At 51.3% G+C, this 21,638-nt stretch overlaps 2 protein-coding genes across 2 annotated transcripts in view; one reads left to right on the forward strand and one right to left on the reverse strand.

Moving 5' to 3' along the window:
• The window catches only part of SND1 (staphylococcal nuclease and tudor domain containing 1), a 408,553-nt gene that overhangs the window by 328,604 nt on the left and 58,311 nt on the right, over positions 1–21,638 (forward strand). The window lies entirely within an intron of this gene.
• Positions 17,575–21,568, reverse strand: LRRC4 (leucine rich repeat containing 4). Its single transcript, XM_037512762.2, has 2 exons — positions 21,442–21,568; positions 17,575–21,263 (listed from the first exon to the last, which is right to left on the reverse strand). Exon 2 carries the CDS (start codon positions 21,161–21,163, stop codon positions 19,205–19,207), a length of 1,959 nt encoding a protein of 652 aa, XP_037368659.1. The 5' UTR covers positions 21,164–21,263; positions 21,442–21,568; the 3' UTR covers positions 17,575–19,204.

The raw sequence follows: 21,638 nt of genomic DNA on the forward strand, positions 1-21,638 counted from the left end.
CTTGCGGTACAAGTATTGCGTGGAGACAATGGCAGTGGCATGTGAGAGGGAGTAGATGTGTATGACACAGCCAGACAGACGAGATCTACACATGCCTATTCTCTAAATTATATTATTTTTGTGAGGAAAGGACACAAGGTGAAGCCAGGAGGAAGTCCTCACAGGCCTCAGCAGCCTGTAAAGACTGTTGCTAGACAGGGGTGCAAAGAACAGCACACAGAATGAGGAGGCATTCCAGAGAGGGAGGAGTGCAGGTGTCTGACAAACCTGGAATTTTCCATTGCTTTTCCTGATAGGCGGTTGTAGAAAAGCTGCTGTCTTTTCATGCCAAAAACTAAGCTTCAAAAGAGCCCAAAGAAATAGCCAGGGAGTGTTAAGCCTGCGCGTGAAGGGGTTTCATTTCTTCCTTTGTGTGTGTGGTAGGGGGCCGGGGGCTACATTGTTTTGCCTTTTTTTTTTTAAACTGAGAGTTGGGGAGAGGTGAAATCTAGCTGGGATTGCCCTCGAGCTCCTTGGGCCAGGCTCCAGCTCCTGCTCTCCAGTTCTTGCCTGGGTGCCATCCCTTGCTCCCACCCCGCTGCGGTTAACCTGCTCCCTTGACCCTCACAGGAGGCTGATACAAAAGCCCTGTCCTGGTATCAGGGTCTAGGCCTGGCTCTCCCCCCACCCCCGGAGCTGAAGCTGCTTACCCATCTTGTTAGCAGTGACGTCTGTTTGTCTTTCAAGGGGTTGTCAAGTGGGGGAGGAACAAATCACATTTTCCGGCAATTTAATTTTATTAACTCTGATTTTTTCTTCCCTTTTCCAAAGCACAGCTAACTGGAGCTAAACATACACACAAGGGCTATATTTAGTCCTGGTGGTGTGGTAGAGTAGGGAAGGCACAAACATAGAGGTTTATCTGCTACCTAGTAAACACAGGGAGGTGTCGGGGCTGGAGAATTCAATAGTAATAATAAGCATTTATATGGTGCGATGACAACTTTGATACAGGGCATAATTTTCTGGGGGTTGCTATTAATTGTGCTTCTGCCTATGAGCGGCCCCCTGGTGAGGGGCTTGGAACACCATGCAGAGTTAAGCTATATTAAACATCAATTAAAACAGTGTAAAATAGAAACCAAATAAAATATGCAAAGGTCAGGGTGGCTGTGATCGTGCAGACGAGGCCCTGGGGAGGGGGCTTAGGGCCCTGCGAGCCTAGGATACGGGTGCAGTCGGCCTCCTGCCTGCCCTGGGCTGCTGGGAGTTCCCAGCTTTAGTAGGTTTGCTGGAGAGTTCACATTGGCGCCTTCTAGCTTCCTCAAGTTCAAATCTTTCCCTGAAAGAGTCTCAGAAACTACACACTGTAGTCAGCAAGAGAAGACAATCTGACAGAGTCTACCAGTGCCGGCTAAGAGAACTTTCTGGGATGATGGAAATGTTCCTTAACTGCTCTGTCCAGTATAGCAGCTACAGAGAGACAGCGAGCACTGGGAATGCAGTTAGTGCAACTGAGGCAGGACTCTTTGATAAACTGTCATTTAATTCTGTTTTATACAGCCACATGTGAGCGTGGCCACCGTATTGGACAACACAGCGCTCGGGACAGGCCCTCAGCCACACTGAGCCTGCGGGCAGGGTCCTGTTTGCACTGTACTCTTTCTGAACAAGTCTGCGCTTTTTCCCCCCCCCATGCTTTTATTTGACTCAATCCTTTCATGTTCCTCACTTACGCTTCCAATTCTCTCATCCCGGTCACTCAGTGCCAAGGAATAAGAAAAGAGATAATCCTTCCACCAAACCAGATAGCATGGCTTTATCCCTGCCTCCTTTTCTCCTTTACAGTCCCCAGTCAGGCTGATTCTAGTTGTTTCCCACTCTCCCTGGCAGAAAAGAAGGGGCTGGCTTTGGATCTCTGGCTGAAGGTCACAGATCTGCGGTGACATCGCTATTCCCACTGAACACCTGATTTGGTCGCTGAGTCTGACCCTTGAGTTCCAGAACCTGCAGGGATTGCAGAATCCCCAGGTCATCCAGGGAACACTCAACTGGCGTACCTTGGTGCTTCTGGCACCTGAGCTGGAAGCAACTTTTCCCTAGCACTTGTTGAATGCGTGCTGGGGCGCGTACTGCAGTGGGGCAGAGCACTGTACCTGGGGCTGACATCCCTCGTTCAATCCCTGGATCCTCCATTTACTAACCGACCTTTAACGAGATCGTCTCCCTTCCCTGAAGCTTCATCTTCCCCATTAAAAATGAATGCACTAGACTTAAAAATGACCTCTGGGGGCTGAGAGGACCCGGAGAAGAAATGCAGAGAAAGAGGCCCTCCTTCCCGCACAGCCCTGTACCTCCACTCCCTGTCCCCTTCAGATGTCACGCCTACATCTAAAGTGTCCCTTTCCTGAGGCCACCACCAGGCTTCCCTCTGTCTGGTTAGCAGTCACCACCCCTGGGAGTTGTCCAGCACCTCAGACACCTCTTGAGCCAAACTGAGCAGCATTACCTCTTCTGGACGTTTGCCAGCCCCCTGTACCCAGCACTCACTAGTCACTGCTCCAGGGACTGTCCCCAGCCACCCAGAACCCCTGTGGAGCTGCCAACACTGCACAGCTCACAAAGGGCCCTGTAGCATCTCTAATTGAGGAGCTGGTGAGCGGACGCCCTCAGCAGAGGTATTTTTAGCTGCAATGATACAGCCTCATCTTTTTGCAGGATGTTTTGTTGTTATTTTTTAAATGAAATAAGTAAAATTGAAGACTATGGTCTGAATCCCTAGTGCCAACATCCAAGAAGTTTTGGGGTACCCACCCCCGCCTCACCACAGGCCGATCTAATTAGTCCTCTCTAAGACCAGGTGCTGAGGCTCAGACTTTGCCAGAATATTAGGCCAGAGAGACAGCATGTACAGAAGCGAGAAGAGCTAGAAATAGAGAGGAAGAATGATGCAGGGTGGCCTGGGGGTGAGGTGCTGAGGGCCCCTGGGAGCAGCTTGGGCCCTGGGGACTAACCTCCTTCCAGGCCTCTCAGACCTTTTATGGATCTGGGGGTTGGAGTGAGGGGACCTCGACTCCTGAGGATTAGACGGCTTTGTGTTATACAAGGAATTAGCTTCTGTGGCCTGCTGACTTCTTAGTGCTTTTGTTTTCCTTCTCTTCATCCTATTCTGTGGCTGGTCACCGTTTCTTGGCTTTTTTATTACATATGGTGTGACCAGGGGCTGAAGAACATTCGTAGGGCTTGTGTCAGAAGCCACAGCAGAGTCCTGGCTTGCCTGGCCACACACACTGGAGCCATGGGGTATCTAGAAAAAATACTAATGCCTGGGCCTCCTTCCAGAGGTTCGGGCTTCATCAAGCTCTAGCAAATTGATTTTAAGTTCCTCAAGTAGATTAGGTGATTCCAAGGAATAATTTTGTTGATTGTTAGGTGTGATAATGGCATTGTGGTTAGGTAAGAAAATGGCTGTGTTTTTAGAGAAGCATACTGAAGTATGTAAGGGTGAGATGACATCATGTCTGGAACTGCTTTAAAACACTTCAGCAAAGAAAAAAAGGGGGTTGGGGGGCAATTATGATAATGGATGGTCAGTGTATGGGAGGGACCATTCTTTGTTTTTACTGTTTCCAAATTTTTAGATCAAAAGGTTTTTTTATTAATTTTATTTTTATTTAAAAGCTCCCCAGATGAGTCTAATGTGCAGCTAAGGTTTAGAGCCAGAAGTTTCAGAGACTAAATTTGGATCCCACATCCTGGATCAACTTGAATTTTGGACTTTGGATAACCTAAGGCTGCACTTACAGGATAAGTTCCCATGAGTAATCAGGACCCTACCCTCTTGGGTAGATGGGGAATGAGATGGGCGCAAAAAAGAAATGAGACCTGGGTCTGGAATCTGGATTCAGAGTCGATAATGAGGCAGCCTGTCTCTCCCGCTGCATGAGCTCAGTATCGCCCAGCCCTAAAGGCTGTTGTGCCCCATCCTGGATGCATCGCCTGCCAGCACTCCCTTAGGCCTCTTGGCCACCAGGGAAATCAACGGCAACAGCATTGTATCATGTGCCAAGGCAGAGTCCTGACTTCCTCCGTGTTTAGTACTTTATCAAGTGGGATTTTGTTAAAGCTGGGGGGCCAGGGCACCCCCCCTTCCTAGAAGTCCACATGCTTGCAGCTCTGTATGTATGTGAGGACCTTTCTGTGTCCTCTGTGCCTATTCCAACTCCCAAGCAGTATTTTGGGGCAAAGAGCAGTTTGCTGCAGCCAAACTACATGGAGCTCTGGAGCTTGGGCTAGAAGCTTCCATCTTCTAAGCAAGGTTGCAGGACACTAGCTTAGTAGTTCTCACTTAAGGGCAAGCTGCCGGCTCTTGACTGGTTCATAGCAAAGCACTGGGTGAGTGTGCAAGCTGCTGAGAAGCTCCCGACTGCCCCAGGTCACTCAGCACCCAGCGTGCTGCTACCAATAATGTTTCCTGTGACTATAGGAGCCCTCCCTCCCTGGGGAAACCAAAGACAGTCCTTTCTGCAAGTGCCAGCTGGAGAGAGGTGCAGAGGTCGCCCCCTTCACTTCTATAGGTCGACTGGAGTGTCTCCATATTCGCCTTAGAATCAGCCTGAGTCCTACTACTGCCTGGTGCCCACATCCAGAATTCCGACCTCAGCCCAGTCACAGAACAAGCAGCTTCAGAGGCACAAACATGTGCAGACGGACGCCACGTGGCCTGCCCCACATTTCCTCCCAGGCTGTTCAGATGGGCAGAAGCTTCCCCTCCCCCTGTGATGCTTTTCCCCGTAGGTACCTTCCATTCCCACTAGACTCGTAATGGCTTCCACCACTGGACTGAGCTCTTTAAGAGTCAGGACCGAGTCTTCCCTCTCCCAGGTTCTCTGGCGCCTGGCACAGTGCAAGCAACTGCTGGTTCTAAGTCAGCATCCCGGTGACTGAGCAGACCAGTGAAGGGCTGTGGCAGGGAGTGATGCTGGGCCAAGGATCAGAAACCTCATGTTTATAAAAGTCATTTCTCATTCATTTGGGCTTATGAACCTAAACCGTGGAGTGACCTTAGGCCCTGCCTGAGCTGACTTGTAGAGTAGCCTCACGCACAGGTCTCCGGCTGGGTATGGCTAGAGAGAAGCTTGCTCTTTGGTTTTCTAACCCCTTTCCTTTGGACCAAATGGTAGTCTCAGTGCCTCAGTTTCTCCTAATTACTGCGCATGGGCCCCTGGGCAGTCTTGTCTTCACTCTCTCTTAGGCTGGGACTCTGAGAAGGTGCCTGTCCTTGCACAGAAGGGTCTGCCTTGTTTTTCCAGGGCAGTCACTCAAATGATACTTGGCTAGCTTCCTTGGAAGTTACTCCTGACTGAGTGGAAACCTCAGGGGCCACTAATTCAGCTCAAGCAAAATTTTGTGCAGAAAATGCTTCCAGAGTTGGTGGCAGGCCTGTCCTGCCTTTCAGGGGCCAGTGTGATCACTGAGCCTATCCCTTCAGAGCAAAGGCGCTCATCCTGGCATGCCCTCGAGTCACCTGGTTGTGTTTTAAAATACCAGGGTCTTGTCCCACCACCAGAGATTCTGATGAATTCAATCAAGAATCTAAACATTGCTATCCTTTAACAACTTCCTCAGTGCTGGTAGAACATACTTGGGGCCAAGAACCTCCGTCTCCAGGAGTCTTATCTCGAAGGAGCTGTACTAGCACGTGGACATCCAGCTGCTGGTCCGTCCCCCCCCCCAGGGAAGGAGAAAGAGCCCTACATGTGTGCCTCTTCTGGGCACCCTGGGCTGCCTTCCTTAGTTCTGAGGTACAACTCCCTGACTGATGGTGCAGCTGCCTTCTCCCAACACACACCCCACCTATAGCTTCCTAACCTCGGACAGGTGAGTGGAGAGGAGGTAGGTATCTAGGGACAGTGGTTCGATGTTTCGGAGGACAGTAGTGAAGGGGAACAATCCAGAGCTGTCTCTGTAACTTGCTGAGGGAGAATTTGTAGCATTCTAGCTCAAGGAATCCTCTCTGCGTCCATCCCACCAGCTCACAGTGGCAAGGCGAGGCCAGACACCAGTTGAAATCCCAGACAGCGTCCTAGCCTTTCTCTATATCTTGTCAGATATTTCGGGCTTTAAGTCCTTATTCGTGCTCTGCCTACTTGGCTGGCTGTTCTTGCACTTGAGCGGCTTGTTTGCCTGGACAGGTCCAAGCTGTCTGAGCCATCAGCAGCTGCACCTCCTCCCTCGCGCCTTCTGTCTGAGCCAACCTTGATTCACAGTAGTGCAGATGGCCCCAGCTTATCTAGCGACGTCTGCCACTCCCATCCTGGCCCTGCCCGCTTTCCCAGAGATGCAGGGGGTCCCGGTCTTGCCTGCAGGTCAGTCTGGGGCTAAGATGAAGCCCACTCTTGATCTCTCACTAAGACCTCCAGTGTGTTCACCCAGGTGACGTGATAATTTTTTAAATCTGAACCACATAGGGCAGAAGGGTAAAGCAAGGAAGGTCTAAGTTCATAGGGTGCGGAGGACACTTTCCAGCCTATACCAGAGCCGGTCTGTTTCTGCAGATAGCCTTCGTTCCAGGCACTCAGCTCCCGAAGTCTTGCTGGGAGCTGAGAGAGACTCAGAGGCAGGTGTCAGAAATCACCTTTCCTTCTTTCCCCGCTTCCCTCTCTTGAACACGCAGCAACTTGTGCCAGCACTGCTCCTCAGTTTCTTAGTTCAAGGTGCTGAAAGGTGAGGCTCTCTCCCCACCATTGTAATCCATTAACTTCCATTCTCCTTGTCCCTCTTCAAGAGCAGGGAAGTGACAGATAATAAATGTGGGTGACCTTGTAATAAGCGCTAGGACCTAACCCTGCCTTTCCCTGGGCCCACTCATGGCCAAGCTGCCGACAAGGCACATCTAGCGGGTGTGGGTGTGCTGAACCAGCCCATGCCATACCCTGACAGCAGCCCGCAGCGAGAGGGGAGGTTGTGGCCACAGTCACCTGTGTAACTTCTGACGGGCCAGACCATGCGAACCCATTGGCTCATTCCAGTCTTATGGGAATGCCACTCGCCACCGCTACTGATATTGGAAAGAGTCACCCAAGGCTTACTTAGCTGTTACATACACTCTCAAGGTTTCTTCCCCCGCTAGAGAAAACTGACCCAGTCCTTGGCTGCCTGAATAGGGAGGAATATAATCTCCAAAGCCAACCCTTTTTATAAGGAAATGTTAGGATTGAGGTTTATTATCCACTGTGTACACCTGGGGTGTCTTCTGGATAAAGGTATTTTTAATCCTTGATAATGCTAAAAATATCTATATTGGCAGCCAAAGACCAATAGCACACTGATTACAGTAGACAGAGGCTGCCGACGAGGTCCCTGTTTCTCTGACTGTGGTGGGAAGCCCGTCATTTGGTGAGTTCGTGACTGTGAGCCCAGGTGGATGGGGTAGGATTAGAGACTTTATTCTAGCCAGATGTCATAGCTTCCTACAGCCTAGGGGTGTGGGGACCACTGTCTTCTGTCTGATTTGGTGAGTAAAGAAAGACCCTTTACCATAGTCAAGTACCTAGGAATTTCTTTATTTCGCTAAAGCCACATTGTATTTCTCACCAATGTGGCCGATGTCCTATCTTTCTGATGACCCTGCCCCCTGGGCTTCTCTCTAGCGTTGGTGTTGCTTTCTGTACCTGCCATAAGACTGTACCTGCCACTGTCTGTTGCTTAACCATAGGAATCATCCATATTCGCCTGGACCCACTGTCTTGCTGATCCACATTTTAGTAACCTGCCTACTTTTGTTCTCAATCCACAAATTCTAATCAAAGAACTGCTGGACCCAGAGTGACCCACAGGCACAGTCCAGGATCTGGAGGGTGAGTCCCAGGGACTTAAACTGACAGTATTTGTTTTAACCCTGAAAGTCATCATCAAATGTACATTCAAAACTTTTAATCAGCAAAATTCTGCAGCAGATACGTTGCTCTCTCTCCTCCACCCTAGTCACTAGGAGAACGGCCTTGGAGCTGCTGGGCACTATGTCTGATGAGGGCCGTTGCAGCCTTCCCCATCCTGCCACACCCCTGGTTGCATACGAGCAGTTCAGAGACTTGGGGATTGGCATAAGGAGGTTCTGCCCTCTGTGCTCACCATGGCACTGCCTATGAACCTGCCCTGAGAGGGACCTACACAGGGTTGCCAGAGCTGCCTGCACCATTCATATTACCTGGGTGCCTGCCTGGTGCCGGGATGCCTGTCCCCACAGGGCGGCATGAGTGCAATATGTGTCACCCAGATTTAGGCCACTCTCAGGCGCCATGTGCCGCATTCACGAAAGTCTTAGACAGGAGAGAGGGCCCTATTCTCCCTGCAGACTTCCCGCATCTCAGCTCCGAACTGAAAAACCCACCAGGTGACCCCAAGTGCGTGTCCCCCACCACCACCACCACCACACTCGATTCCCCCTCCGTCCATTTCACACCAGCAGAGCTATAACCTTTCTTAGCACTCCGGCAGCAGCATCCATGGTGGCAAACTCTTTATCCTCCAGTTTATTTTGTAAACTAGAGCAATGAAGTCTGAACCAAAGCAAAAATGAAGTGCCCTTGTGCGGTTGACAGGCACAGCACAGCCAGGCTTGCTCAGGGTCGTTGAATGGTTCTAGGTGCTACTGACCTTCCCGGCCTCTGTGTGATGGGCAGGCCGGTGTCCACTGTGGGCCGAGCACATGGGCAAGGGGAGAGAAAGCTTTGCTGCTTTACGCTGGCAGCTGAAAATGCTTCTCTGTCCAGCGGAGTCGCCAGGAGTGGGGGGCCACTGAAGCAGCACTCTAGGGAATCACCAGGGAGACCCCCCCCCCCACCATCTCCTGCCAAGCTTAGCAAACCCTGCCCATGCGCAGTTCTGAATCACGGCTCGGCACGGAGTACCTACCGCCTTACAGGAAAGTCCTGGGTGTCAGCAGGAGGCATCTGAGGAGATATGAGCTGATGTTGGAAGGGGAGTGCCACTCAGTCATCTTTTAAGTAGAAAGGAAAAGGTCATCAGAGCCGTCAGGGATGTGGGTTGGATTATTGTTGACTCTGCCTTGCTGCGGCAAAGGGGCCAGCTCACCGGGGCCAGCACTGGGCACTGCCAACACCATCCAGCTGCTGACGGCCAAGCTCAAAGAAACGCATGCTCTGTGTACACAGATGGGGCTGCATGTCAGCAGGAGCCCATTTTTAGCCCTTGCCCAGGAAGGGCAGCCCGAGACACAGTAATTTAATTAAATTTGCCTCCCTCCATGGCCCACATATTTGAAGAGGTTTGGGGGAAATGAATTTGGCTGAGGAACATTACCCTGCCGCTCTGGCACTGCCCCAGAGCCCGAGCCGCAGTGCCATAAAGGGTCGCACCATCCTGAATACGGCCCAGGGCATCTGTCTGCACTGCAGGCTCTCTGGCCAAGCTGCCTGCTGGCACATCTGGCCAGGCAGCCTCTGGAAGCCATTCTATCTCCATCACAGGGAAGCCATCGAGGACAAAATAAGGGGACTCTCCCCCACCCCTCACCCCTGCTCGAGACCTATTGGCAGCATCTTCAGTAATAACTAGAACCACAGTATTCGCTTTCCCCACCTATTCCAGCATCTAAGAAGGGGGAGGGCAGAATGAGAAGACCCCCACCCCTCAGCTGACACCACAGCCTCGGTAACAGCTATACCCCAATTTCAGCGTTAGCCCAATGTCCCTATAATTCTGCCCTGGAAATGATCCCTAGTTCAGGATCTGAAATTGATTTCCCTATCCTTGCTTCCAAGGAACTTACTGCCATGCTTCACATTGCAAATGCTCATGAGGCTTTCTTTGGCCACTGTGCCTGAGCTTAACCCACATCCACTCTCCACAGCCCAAAGACCAACCCCTGCCGCCCCGCTAGCCGGCACTTCTCTTGCCTGAGTTCAGCTCCTCGGAGGCACCTAAGCTTTTACTTCCCCTGCCTCCCTCCTGCCCAGTGTCGGTCCTTTCATCTCTTCATTGCCCTCTAGCTTATCTCTGCCTCTTATGTCCTAGGTCAGCAGTAGCAGGCCTGCTAGAAAAGAGCAATCTCTTTGGTTATCTTCCTCTCTCCCCACCGAGAGCACAGCCTCCTGGCTGGCTAATCTCTCCTGCGTAATGATAGCAGCACCTCCGAGAGAAAGGGAATTTCTCTGGCACAGTTCGTCTCAACACCAGCAGAACACAGGCTGTTGCTCAGGAGTGGGAATCATTAGTCTGGCCATTATTGGAGGGGACTGGTCTCTAGGGGAGCCAGCAGAAATTACCGTGGCTTAATAGATGGAAACTCATTTGCTTGAAGCCCCCGCCCTCCTCTTTATTTCTCTGTGTTCCCCACCTCCCGTCTCTTTCCAGCTTTGACGTTGAAAAGAGAGGTAACTCCACTGGATCCAAGATGGCAAATTTTTGCTAAATTAACTTGGTTAAACGAGATCCTGCTGAAAGCGGCCATTCTTTCAGAATGCTGCTATTGGGACCTCGCATGAAACCATCATGAAGGAGACAGATTCTAGTTAAGTACAGGTGATGAAATTATAGCCAGCGATGCTGTTTCCCAAGACAGGATTTACTGAGATGGGCGAAGAGGAGACATTTACTGGCTTTTTAGGCCCCTGCCATAAGACTGCTGGACCCAGAGTGGGTCTAGAACAGGCCTCTGGGTCGGCCTGGCTGGCTGAGCTTTCCCTGAGAGCACCTCCTGGCTTACACAGTCCCAAGGCAGCAAAGGGAGGTAGAAGCAAGACCCCAGCTTCTGTTTCTGCAGTGTTCTTCTTGCCCTTGAATGGACCTCTAGCATGATTTAGCCGCTGCAAGCCTTCCCTGCAAGGGGATAGGTGTTCTTTACCTGTCAGCTCTTCCCCTTTGCAGTGAAGGGGCAGGCAGGGTTAGCAGCGTTAAGCTCCCTGAGTACTAGGGCGAAAGGCGTTCCCCTTCTCTCCCTCCTTCCCTAGAAGCAAACTGGCAGGGATCACACCAGCTTGCAAACTCCAAGGGGCACTAATCACTCTCACTTCTACACAGGGGCCCCCTGGAGTCATGGGGCCTGGCAGTAGTACTGGCCCCCTGGAGTCATGGGGCCAGTCAGTAGTACTGGTTGAGAATCCAGGGACCAGAGATTTTGGCCTTTGCATCACTATGGGATGCTAAGTCACAACTCGCTGGACTTCATTTTCCTCATCAGAAAATGAGGGGTCCAGCAAGATTGTGTTCATTAATTTGGAAGTCCCCTTCACTGTCTCCACATTCCCGAAGTTCAACTCCTGCTGGGCTGCGTGTCCACTGCCATCCCAAGGTCGGCCAGCCTTGGTAACACACCCACGATGTGAAAGTGCCCTCAGCTGACATGAGGCCAGTGATCAGAGATGTGAACTCTGGGAGAGGGGTTAAGGAAAGGGGGTGCGTCCCTGCAGGCACCATGGGCTGCCACAAGAAGAGCAGGGAATAGTCCAATTCCTCCAGCATCTTGTGCTCCTATTGCTCTGTGGTTTCAGGACTTTTTTCCTGACACACAACACACTCAGTAGTCGCAATCACCCGCCACGTGAGAAACAAAATGCGCTGTGAACATACTTGGGCTATCTCAGTCTTGCCGTGTGCCTCCAAGTTCCTTCTCCCCGGTTCTAATTAAAAAATTGTCTTCCCTTTCCCTGGTTCCTATAGCAGTCTCTTCCTTGGCCCTCCTATCTTCCTCCAGCCTCATCTCCTTAAAAAGATGAATTAGAAGAATATGCTGTCATGTCAGAAGGAAGCCAATGTCAATTCACACAGGCAGACACTAATAGGATAAAGTATTATCCGACTTCTTTTAAGTCCAGAAATTAAGTCTTCTTGCAGTGGTAACAGATTATAACTTGTGACCACTGCAGCTGGTAGGCTGCAGGAACAGGGGGATCGTTTCTGAGGCCTCAGCTCCATTTCTAGGCCTGAGCTGGGCCCTTGGGGAGGGATGCCCTGAGCATGCCTACAAACCCAGCACGATCCAGGGAACTGCCTCTGTGGAGAGCTGCCTGTAACTATTCGGTTCACCTACGGCATAGAGTCTGAGTGGGAGATGTTCTCAGTGTGGTCTTAATGAACTTGGATGAGTGGGTAGGTAAAGGGAAGGCGCCAGGGTCTTGATGACTGAGAAGAAGTAGCCCGAGGCCAGGAAACCAAACTTTGCAGAGGGAACAGTCAGTGTGTGAAAGCTCTTCTCAGTCATCCTTGCTGACTCATTGAGCAGGTAGAGTGACTTATCTAGTGACTAAATCAGCACCAGCACAGACTCGGGAAACCAGGGTTGGGACCTTAAAGGAACTTGCGAGAGACTACAGATTAAGGACCTGCCTTGGAAAGGCAGGAGAACTGTCAGAAAGAACAAAGAGCCATCAACCTTCTAGACTGAAAGGATCTTGAGGGATGTCCTGGATCCTACCATGACAGACAGTTGTACTCGAATGGGGATTGTGGAGAGGAAAAACCTGCTATGAGAATCCATTGGCGGGCGCTTCTTACTAGTGTGGGTTTACGAAGGTGGGTGGGTGTTAAAAAACAAGTGGATCAAGGACTCTTCCTTTGGTGCTTAATAACTGATCTAAACTTGAACACTCACCCTAATGCTGCTCGCCAGTGCCCAGAATGAGTGGACCCGAAAGGCTCAGTACTGCTTAGTCCCTACCCCTGGCACTACAGCAGCCTCTTAACGCTTCCCCCCATAGGTTCAAAAATCTTAAGGGGAGAAGCTATGGAAGACAGCATCATCCGCTTGGAGGCTAACTTCCTTTGACAAGAGAGCCTCTCCCAAAGATACCATCCCCCACAGGCCTAGGCCTAATCTCCGACTCACCGCCCAGGTCCATGTGCACTGAACTCAAGTCATCATTATTTGTATGGGAAAACACCCTCCTCTGGGATAATACTCTTTGTGGATAACAGTGAGTTGCACCCTCTTCTCTCCCACCATGACTATGCCTTAGAAGTGAGGGTACTGGTTTGGGGTGGGTCGGCAGGGTCAGGGGTAGATTATAACCCCAGGGTGGGCGGCTTGCCCCAAGCAGCGGACAGCTTCCGGTACAGGGCACGGGACTGCCGTGAGTGGGTGGTTTGGCCCAGTACTGACAGCAGCGCTGACATGGACCAGAGGATAAAACCTGTCATCATCCTAAAATCTAATTCTAGCCTCTCATTAGGAAACCAGAATGCATTCTTCCTTGGCTTCTCTTGGAAAGTTGACTCCCTACTTTTCTTCTCCTCTCTTCCGTGCCATGAATTTCACAGAGACGGTCCTCCCCTGTCCAGCCAGCCCCTTGCTGACTAAGACAGAGAAATCTCCCTGGCTTCCTGCTTTAACTGCATTGCTGACCCGAGCCTGTGGCTCTGCCACACAACTCCAGTCTGCTCTCACTTGCTCACATGATGGTGCTTTTAAGTCTGCCATGTTCTTTCTCCAAGCCCCAGCAGCCCCTCTCTCTGCTGCCTTCTCCTCGTGGTGCCGCTGCCCTTCTCACCCCCACCCCTCAGTGAGGCTTGTGGTAGGGTGATTTCATCACAAAATGTGTTTGATTGTGTCCTGACAGAGAAACAGAGTTAGGCAGAGAACATTCTAGGAAGCTTCCTACACTGGGGCTTCCTCGGTGGCTGTTCCTTGTCCCAGCCCCAGGCTCATGCACCACGGCCAGCGGGAGCGCCTTTCCCTTCCCCTGGCTCACTGCAGGGAAAGGTAATCTATTCCTGGATTCAGACAGGGCCTTGGGCCAGCTCTAGAGCAGGGTTAGGGGCAGTTTTTTCCTGGGAAGGAGTGACCAACCAGTCTTTCCCACAGTGCTTGGGCTTAGACATGGTGCTGCCCTGCTGCCCCTGACTTCCCGGGAGCCATCCTTCCTCTCTGGATTAGCTCACAAGGTGTGTTCTCTCTTTGGGTCCCGATGAGATTAAGAATACAAATGGTGATGGGGGGCCTCCCTGGTGGCGCAGGGAGTTGAGCGCCGCACTGCCTCTGCAGTGTGGGTTCGATCCCGGCCGGCCGGCAAGAATCCCACCTGGCTCGGCAGACCTCTCCTGTCTCGCCCGCTGCTCCCCTCAGCAGTGTATTTCATCAGTCTGCCTGTTCTGTTTCCCCACTCTGTCTGTGGTAAATCCTCTCACCCTCCCGTGCATCTGATCTGGCCTATGCCCTGGTTCTTGTATAAATAAATAAATCTTTTTTAAAAAAAATGGTGATGGGGGCTGGCTGGTTGATCTGTATACACCCTTGTGTAATTCGTCAGAATAGGCAGTCTGTAAGACATATTTCAGTGCTCACCATACCTGAGGAAGTAGTGAGGTAGGTATGAGCATTAGCTAATGTTATGTCCATTTCACAGATGAAGAAATTGAGTATTTGTTAAAAGTCACACATAGCTAGTAATTGATGGAACTGGGATTCAACCCAGGAAGACTGGCTCCAGAGTCTCTGCTTGCCAGCATTATGCTGTATTGCTTTGCAGATATAGATACTTATCTCCTCTGGTTCCTGAAGCCTTTATCCCTGCTCCAAGGAGCACTTTACTTCATTTTAATTTAAAGCAAAGATGAAAACAACCTTAATCCACTGCCCAAACCATTATTCCCCTCTTGGGGAAAAGGGGTGCTTTCTGAATGGATGGAGACCAGGAAAGGTACTTCGGGCCAAAACTGCCTTGCAGTTTCGCTGAGGCAGGCTTTAGAAATGGCGTGAACAGTGCCTGCATTAGCCGATGGCGTGGAGCGCCGAGTGCCAGCAGAGGAGATAAAATCAGACATATGTTTGGATATAAGTGTTCTCTCTCTCTTTTTCCTCCTCTAATTTTAAGCCCCTGCTGCTTTGTTGTCATAAAATGTTAGAGCCTTAATTGTGGGCTCTGGCCCCCTGAGGAAGTAGCCTGGGCTGACTAAGGCCCATGTAGCCCTTTGCTAGTCTCTCTCTGTCTCCCCTGAATGAGGCCAGAGCTCTCTTCTATTAATGCCTCTGGCCTCTGGGCCACTTCCCCAACAACAGAAATTGTCTTTCAGACTCTGGGCTACACCTTTCCACCCAGCACCCAGCAAGTTGCTGGCCTCAATACATGTTAAACAGCCATGATGAAGCTAAAGTCTCTAGGCCTTAGGAGCTAGCCTGTCTACTCTACCTTCGTTGATAACAGGACGCAGCATTACACTGAAGAGCCAGAAAAAGCCCTGGAGCACCACAACCGCAGCATCGCACTTAGAGTGAAGGCTGGGGTGCTACAGTAGAAGGAGAGGCGTTAGGACTCCCATCCCGCCCCCATCCTCTCACTCTTGAGCTAAGTAAGCAGAAACCACGCCACTACGGAGCACTTGCTATATAAGTGCATTAAGGCCTCTGTCATGCGTCTACTCTGCAAAGCCACTGAGGTTGGAAGGAGGCCAGGCCACCTCTCGGCTGTGAACACCCTGCCACCCCTCCTTCGCCCTTTCCCAGCAGCCCTCTCCTCTGTGGGACCCTGCAGTTTCTGTCTGCCCTTGAGCCTAAGAACCAGAAGGCTCTGTGGTCTGGAGACTCCAGCTCCTTTGTGAGCACACACAGCCCTCGCTCGGGCCAGCTCAGGGGCCCCTGTGGTCAGAAACTGGAGAGGTTCTGGAGGGCAGTAAAGCTGTTTCTAAAGGAGGTTCAGCAGCTTTCAGAAGAAAACACAGAAAGATCTGTAGGAAGGTCCCATTTTCACTGCCCATTGGCCAGGAAAGAAATGGGTTCTTGACGGCCAGGAAGAGCCCGAGCGAGAAAGCACACTGGCCCTGGCAGGCAGGAGACCTGGGTTTCAGTCCCATCTCTTCTGCTAACTAGCAGTGTGACCTTGGTTATATCTTTTCATTTCTCTACGGCTCAGTTTCCTTGATCATAAAATGTGAAAGGATTAGACTAAATGATTTTTCATGGCCTCTAAAAAATTCTATAATGAAAATTCTCTAACTCCATACAATCAGCAGCAGAGTCTTTCCCTCTAACGTGTTGCTATAACTACCCCCCTGAAGAGCTACCAGCCCATGTTCCATTCTCAGGTACACCCTACAGCTTGGCCAGGCCTGTGGATGAGTCACCAGCACAGCGCTGAAGGTTGCCCTTCCGGTGCTCAGGGGACTCCTCTGAAAAGCACCCAGGTGCCTGCTGCAAAGAAGGATATACCCAACGTGAGGACCAAGGGGTGGGGGGAGGGTGTGCTACGCCAAAGCTGAACCAGTGCCCGAGTTGAGGTGCAGGCTCTTTGGGGCAAAGGAACTACTTAAACCCAAGAGCCCTCTTCTCGGTCTCCCCCAACTCTTTTGAGGTTTCTTCTGGAAAGCACGTCTCCCTTCAGATTGCAAGACCTGAATATGCTCAGGCCCCAGGACCATATAAAGAAACTGTTCTTTGGATGCTTCCCCAGGAAGGTTTTAGGACCATTTCCCTGCCTCTCTCCTTAGACCTTTGTTCAGTCACATACCCTCTGTCATTCCAAAACTACTGCATAATTCCCTGACGGCCCAAGAGCTGTCAGAAAAGGAGGGGTGTTAGGAAATTGGCTCCCGCAAGCAGAGTAGCTACTTCCCCCACAATTGCCCCCGATTGTGTACCAGGGAAGCTGTTCTAGACAGCCTGAGTTGTGACTTGAGGCACTAGGAAAGGGAGTCATTTCTTGCTTTTTCAACTGGCCTCGCCAAGTCCCACCCTTTACTCTGCTGCAGTTTTTTGGTTTTTTTTCTCTTTACTGGGGGGAGGGTGCTAAGTGGCAGGCAGAGGGAACATGTCTTCAGAGCCTAGAAATGTGAGCGGCAGTTCCTAAGTGTATGCCCATGCATGCACAATGCCATAAACATTGATACCCAGAAATGATGTATATATCCCCAGGAGGATTAAGAATTGGCCCTTTCTTAGCTATTTCTTAGCCAACTGCTGCAAAGTGCTGCCTGCCTCTCTCCCTGTTCAGTGCCAGAAAGCTCACACCCACTCAGTCCCAATTCCCTGCATTAGTATAAATACTAGCGCTGAAGAGATGCAGGGTCCCTGTTCATGCAGCCGCCCTGGACGTCATTACTCGGTAAGCGTCAGGAGACAGACACCCACCACCACCCAGACATGTTTGACTATTTAGCACCCAGAGAACAGAAGCGACACTGCCTGCGGGAAATTTAAGCCAAACCACATTATTGCAGACCTCTTAAAACCAGGTCCCCAGGGTCCTTGGGTAAAGCTGGTGCTGCCTGACCAGTGGCTTCTGCTGAGGTGGCATTTAACTTCTGGCCAGGTCCCAGGAGCTGAGGCTGACCCATTTCCCCTGCTTTTCCAGGGCACAGGAAATTTGCTTCTACCCTCAGTAAAGCCAGGGACGAACACACTTCGCTCGTGAAAGGTGCATGGGAATTGGGGTGCTTTTATTTAAGCTAAGGAAAGGTGGTTGACAGCGTTAGCATTTCCCCATCCTTCAGAAGTCATTTGCCATTTTGCCTTCCCCTCCCACCTAACCTCTCCCCTCTCCTCCGGTTCCCTCCCAGTCCCCCCGTTTTATTAGGTAGAAATGACTTGGTCGATGCTTTTAAGAATCTATAATTTTCGGGTCTTATTCAATTTAACCCTTTGAATTAAAAAGTGAACAATATTTATTAAAATACAAAAATACACTTTTCTCACATTACAATCAGTGTGTTCTTTTGTAGGCATTCCCCCCCTCCCAGCCCACCCCCTTTCAAATCTGAACCCTTTATTTCCTTTTAAAGCTAAAATAAATGAAAGACGTTACATCATTAAATGGACCAGAATAACAGAGATCTCTGCCTTTCCCACCCGCACACCCCCCCTTCTCTCCCACCGCCACCTGAGGTGGGCCTGGGAGAGGGAAGCCTTCCCGCATTGTGCTCCATCCAACAGGACTCCGTGCAGACTCGCTCGCGTGTGCATGTGTAGCACTTTGGTTTTAACTGGATTTCACATCTTTTTTTGTGAACCATCCTAGTTGGGAAAGGCTCCATGACTTTAAATGAGCCTGTGCCCTTTTCGACTCTCCCTCTTCCTTCTCTGCTCGTGTGCTGCCCCCACCCCATCACCACAACCAGTTGACATCAGCTGTAATAATCCCTAATGAATCAGCATTTAGAATAGTCACCAAATCACAAGCATGAGAAAAGCTTCCACTCCCCCAAGCACCCCACTCTGGGTTCCTCCTCCCTCTCCACCTTAAACCAAACAAATCCTTTTTTAAAAAATCATAAAAAATGCCATTATTGTCTACAATCATGTGTCAGATGCCGGGAACAACAGGTGGATGAGGCACGATGCTAATTTATGGCCTCCTGCGAACACATTCTCTCTGCTGCTGCTCTCCCTTCCCACCCCCTCTGCTGCCGCACCCCCTTCAGGGGCACCTCCTTCTCACGGGAAACCCTGAATAGACACATGCCTTGCACAGAGTGGGTTAATCCCAACTGCAGGAATCTGGTGCAGTGTGAAAGCATTTGACTGAGAGCTACGCCAGCCCCTGCCTTCTCTGCTCCTTCCCGAAGCGCTGTCAGGCGGGGCACACGCGTGTCCCAGTGCACAAACCAAGGAAACCCGTGCACGGGGACAGGCAGCCCCTTTAAGGAGTCATTTGAATTTTGGTGGTTTTCCTATAGAGCACATCTTTATAGATCTACCTTCTCCGTAGCCACTGAAGAAAAAAAAAAATTATTGCCTCTCAACATTTTAGCACAGTACAAATTCTTGGTGCTTTTTTTTTTTGTATTTTTGTTAAATAAGATAAATCTGCAAAGACAGCTCTCAGCTTAAGAAAGGTGTCTAGAAATGGGTGTTCCTGTAGCCTATGAAGCATCTGTTAAAAAAAAAAAAAACAACAGACTCGCTCTGCCCCTCCCCACCCGCACCCTACCTCGTTAGGGACAATTGCTGTGCTAGTTTGTTGTATCTCAGCAGTTCCAACCTTTTACCAGAAACCCCTCTGGCAGCATAACAAGTTGACTTGTGGCTCCTACCCCACCACATTCCCAAGGTTCCCCCTCCCCCTTTAAATAGAACTTACAAGTTAGAAAATAGTTTTGTTTTGATTTTTGTTTTTAAATTTTAATATAATCTGTTTCTTTTACCAGCCCATAGATTTAATATATAAGCATATACAAGAAAAAGTCTCTCCCCACTCTGTACAAAAGTTGCTGTCTTTTTTTTTTTTTTTTTTTTGTGCATTCTATTGCATTTTTTAAGTTTCTGGGGGGAGGGGCGTCATATTTGAGTTTCCTGTACCTTGTCCTTGGTATGGGTCTGTATTATATAAGGTTCAGAGATAGTGGTGACTGTGGGGTGTAGAGAGTTCCCCAGGCTGTTTTCTGTCCAGTGGGCCCCATGTGCTGGTTTGTAGGTGTTGTAGTTAATATGGTCATGAATTGTGGGCAGCACTACTGCCCCCTCACCTGATACACCGGATGGAGCTGCTGTTGCCGCTGCAGAGGCCGCCGCTGGGATGTCTTCATCCACCTGGATAATCTCAACTGTCCGGGCGGCTGTGACTGTACTCCTCTGCTGGTGCCGCTTGCGAAGTTTGTAGAAGACAATCAACATGGCAGCAGCTAGCAGGGTCACTGCCACAAAGCAGCCAATGATGATCTTGGTGGTCTTCATGACTTCATCCAGGCTGGTCTGCATCTTGTCATTGGTGTCTGTCGCGGGTACTGCCACCTGCTTGGGCACACGGGTGGTCTGAATGAGCACCGTGGTAGAGGTGGTGTACGCCGGCTGGTAACCAGTGGACGTGGTAGGGACAGGCTTGTACTTGCGTGTTGTGTCCTCGGGCGAGATCTCCGTGGTCTCCACTGTGACCGTGGTGAAGAAGCTGTAGTTGGAGGTGTTGAGCTCGGCCGTGCTCACGTTGAGGTAGGCCGAGGCGTTGGAGTTGCCTGCCACGTTGGTCACCATGCACGTGTACACCCCCGTGTCCGAGGGCAGCACATGGGAGAAGTTCAAGGTGCCGTCGTTGAGAACCGAGATCCGAGGATGGCGGGAGGCGTGGCTGAGCACTGTCCCATTGGGCAGCAACCACTTCACAGAGGACATAGGGGGAGTCCGACACTTAAGTTCTGCCATCCGACCCTCGGAAATATTGAGGTCCCGAGGTGCATCCATAATGAAAGGGGCAGAGCACTGGAAGGAGGTCTGGTCCACCTCCACCAGGTAGCGGCCTCGCATGTGCAGGGGAGCATGACAGCGGCCACAGCAGGTGGAATTGGTGGGTATATACTCCCGAAGCCACCAGGCTAGCCACAGAATGTCACAATCGCAGTTCCAAGGATTGTGGTGTAGGTGCAACTCCACCAGGTACCTCAGTGGGGTGAAGAGGTCATGGGGCAGCGAAGAGAGGTTATTGTGGGCCAGGTTGAGCTCCACGAGGGAGGCCAGCCCATCAAAAGCATTCCGCTCGATCAAGCTGACCTGTGAGTTCATGACCCAAAGCTTCTTCAGAGAGCTGAGGCCATGGAAAGAGCCGGGTCTGATCTCAGGGAAGTGGTTCCCTGACATCTCCAGTTCCTCCAGGCCCACCAGGGGGGTGAGATTGGGCATATCTTTAATGTTGCACATGCCCAAGTTCAGGTACTTGAGGTTGAACAGTCCCTCAAAAGCTCCCTCAGAGATGTACTCCAGCTTCTTGAGCTCCCCCAAGTCCAGGCGCATGAGGGAGGGCACGCGGTTGAAGGCATAGGAGGGGATGCTTTCTATGGGGTTGTTGCGAAGCCAGAGCTCCCGCAGCTTGGACAGGTACTCAAAGGCCCCGCTGGGGATGACTGTCAGCCAGTTGTCGAAGAGCTCCAGGGTGTTGAGGCTGGCCAGGCCGTTGAAGGCCCCCACCTCGATCTGCCGGATGGAGTTCCTGCCCAGCTGCAGGACCTCCAGGTGGTGGAGGTGTCGGAAGGTATCGGCCTGGATCATCTGGATGTTGTTTTCCATGAGGTTGAGGTACCGGGTGTTGGAGGGAATGCCCTGAGGGACCTCGGAGAGGCCCCGGCGGGTGCACACCACCTTGCTGAACTGGTTACTGCAGGAGCAGACCGACGGGCAGTTCTGGGGCCCGGCTGAGGCGGCAGCAGTGATGGCTGCACACAGAATCCACACTTGCGCCGTGAGGTAGACGACGGGGAGCAGGACGGCGTTCCAGGTGTGGTGCACAGTTACCTGCCACAAGAGCTTCATGGTGTGGCACGTTCATAATTCACCATCGCCTGGGATTTTGGCTCGGAAAGGAGAACCAGCCCTACCCCGGCTTAAGTGAGCTAGGAGCTCCTCTTTCCATCTGGAGAAGGAGGTGGGGAGGGGGCGATTAGAGAGACGGAGTGGATCGGCCGGGGAAGATCATGCGAAACTGCAGCGCGGCCCCCCGGCTCCCAGCCCCCCGCCAGGCCAGCCCTCGCCGAGCCGAGACGGGCTCCCCGCTCGCGACCACCCCCACCCAGTTCTTCGCCGTCACCTACCTCGGAAGGAAGGAGAGAGCTGGCGTGGTGTCCTCAGGCGTTCTCCGCGGGAGCCGGCCACCTCGTTCCCATTCTTACTTCTTAGTTTTAATTAACAAAAGGGGGGAAGTAGAGGGGGCGGGGAGGGCAGGGGGAGGGGAGGGGAGGGGTGGGGGAGACAAAATGGCTTCTAGTAAATCCGGAGCCGGCGGCGGCGG

This window comes from Talpa occidentalis, unplaced genomic scaffold (genome assembly GCF_014898055.3).
Source record: "Talpa occidentalis isolate TD23 unplaced genomic scaffold, MPIMG_talOcc4v2.1, whole genome shotgun sequence".
NCBI classification, from domain to species: Eukaryota; Metazoa; Chordata; class Mammalia; order Eulipotyphla; family Talpidae; genus Talpa; species Talpa occidentalis.

Excerpts from the sequence above, each read along its gene's own strand:
- LRRC4 (XM_037512762.2), bottom strand. The coding sequence starts at position 21,163 with ATGAAGCTCTTGTGGCAGGTAACTGTGCACCACACCTGGAACGCCGTC.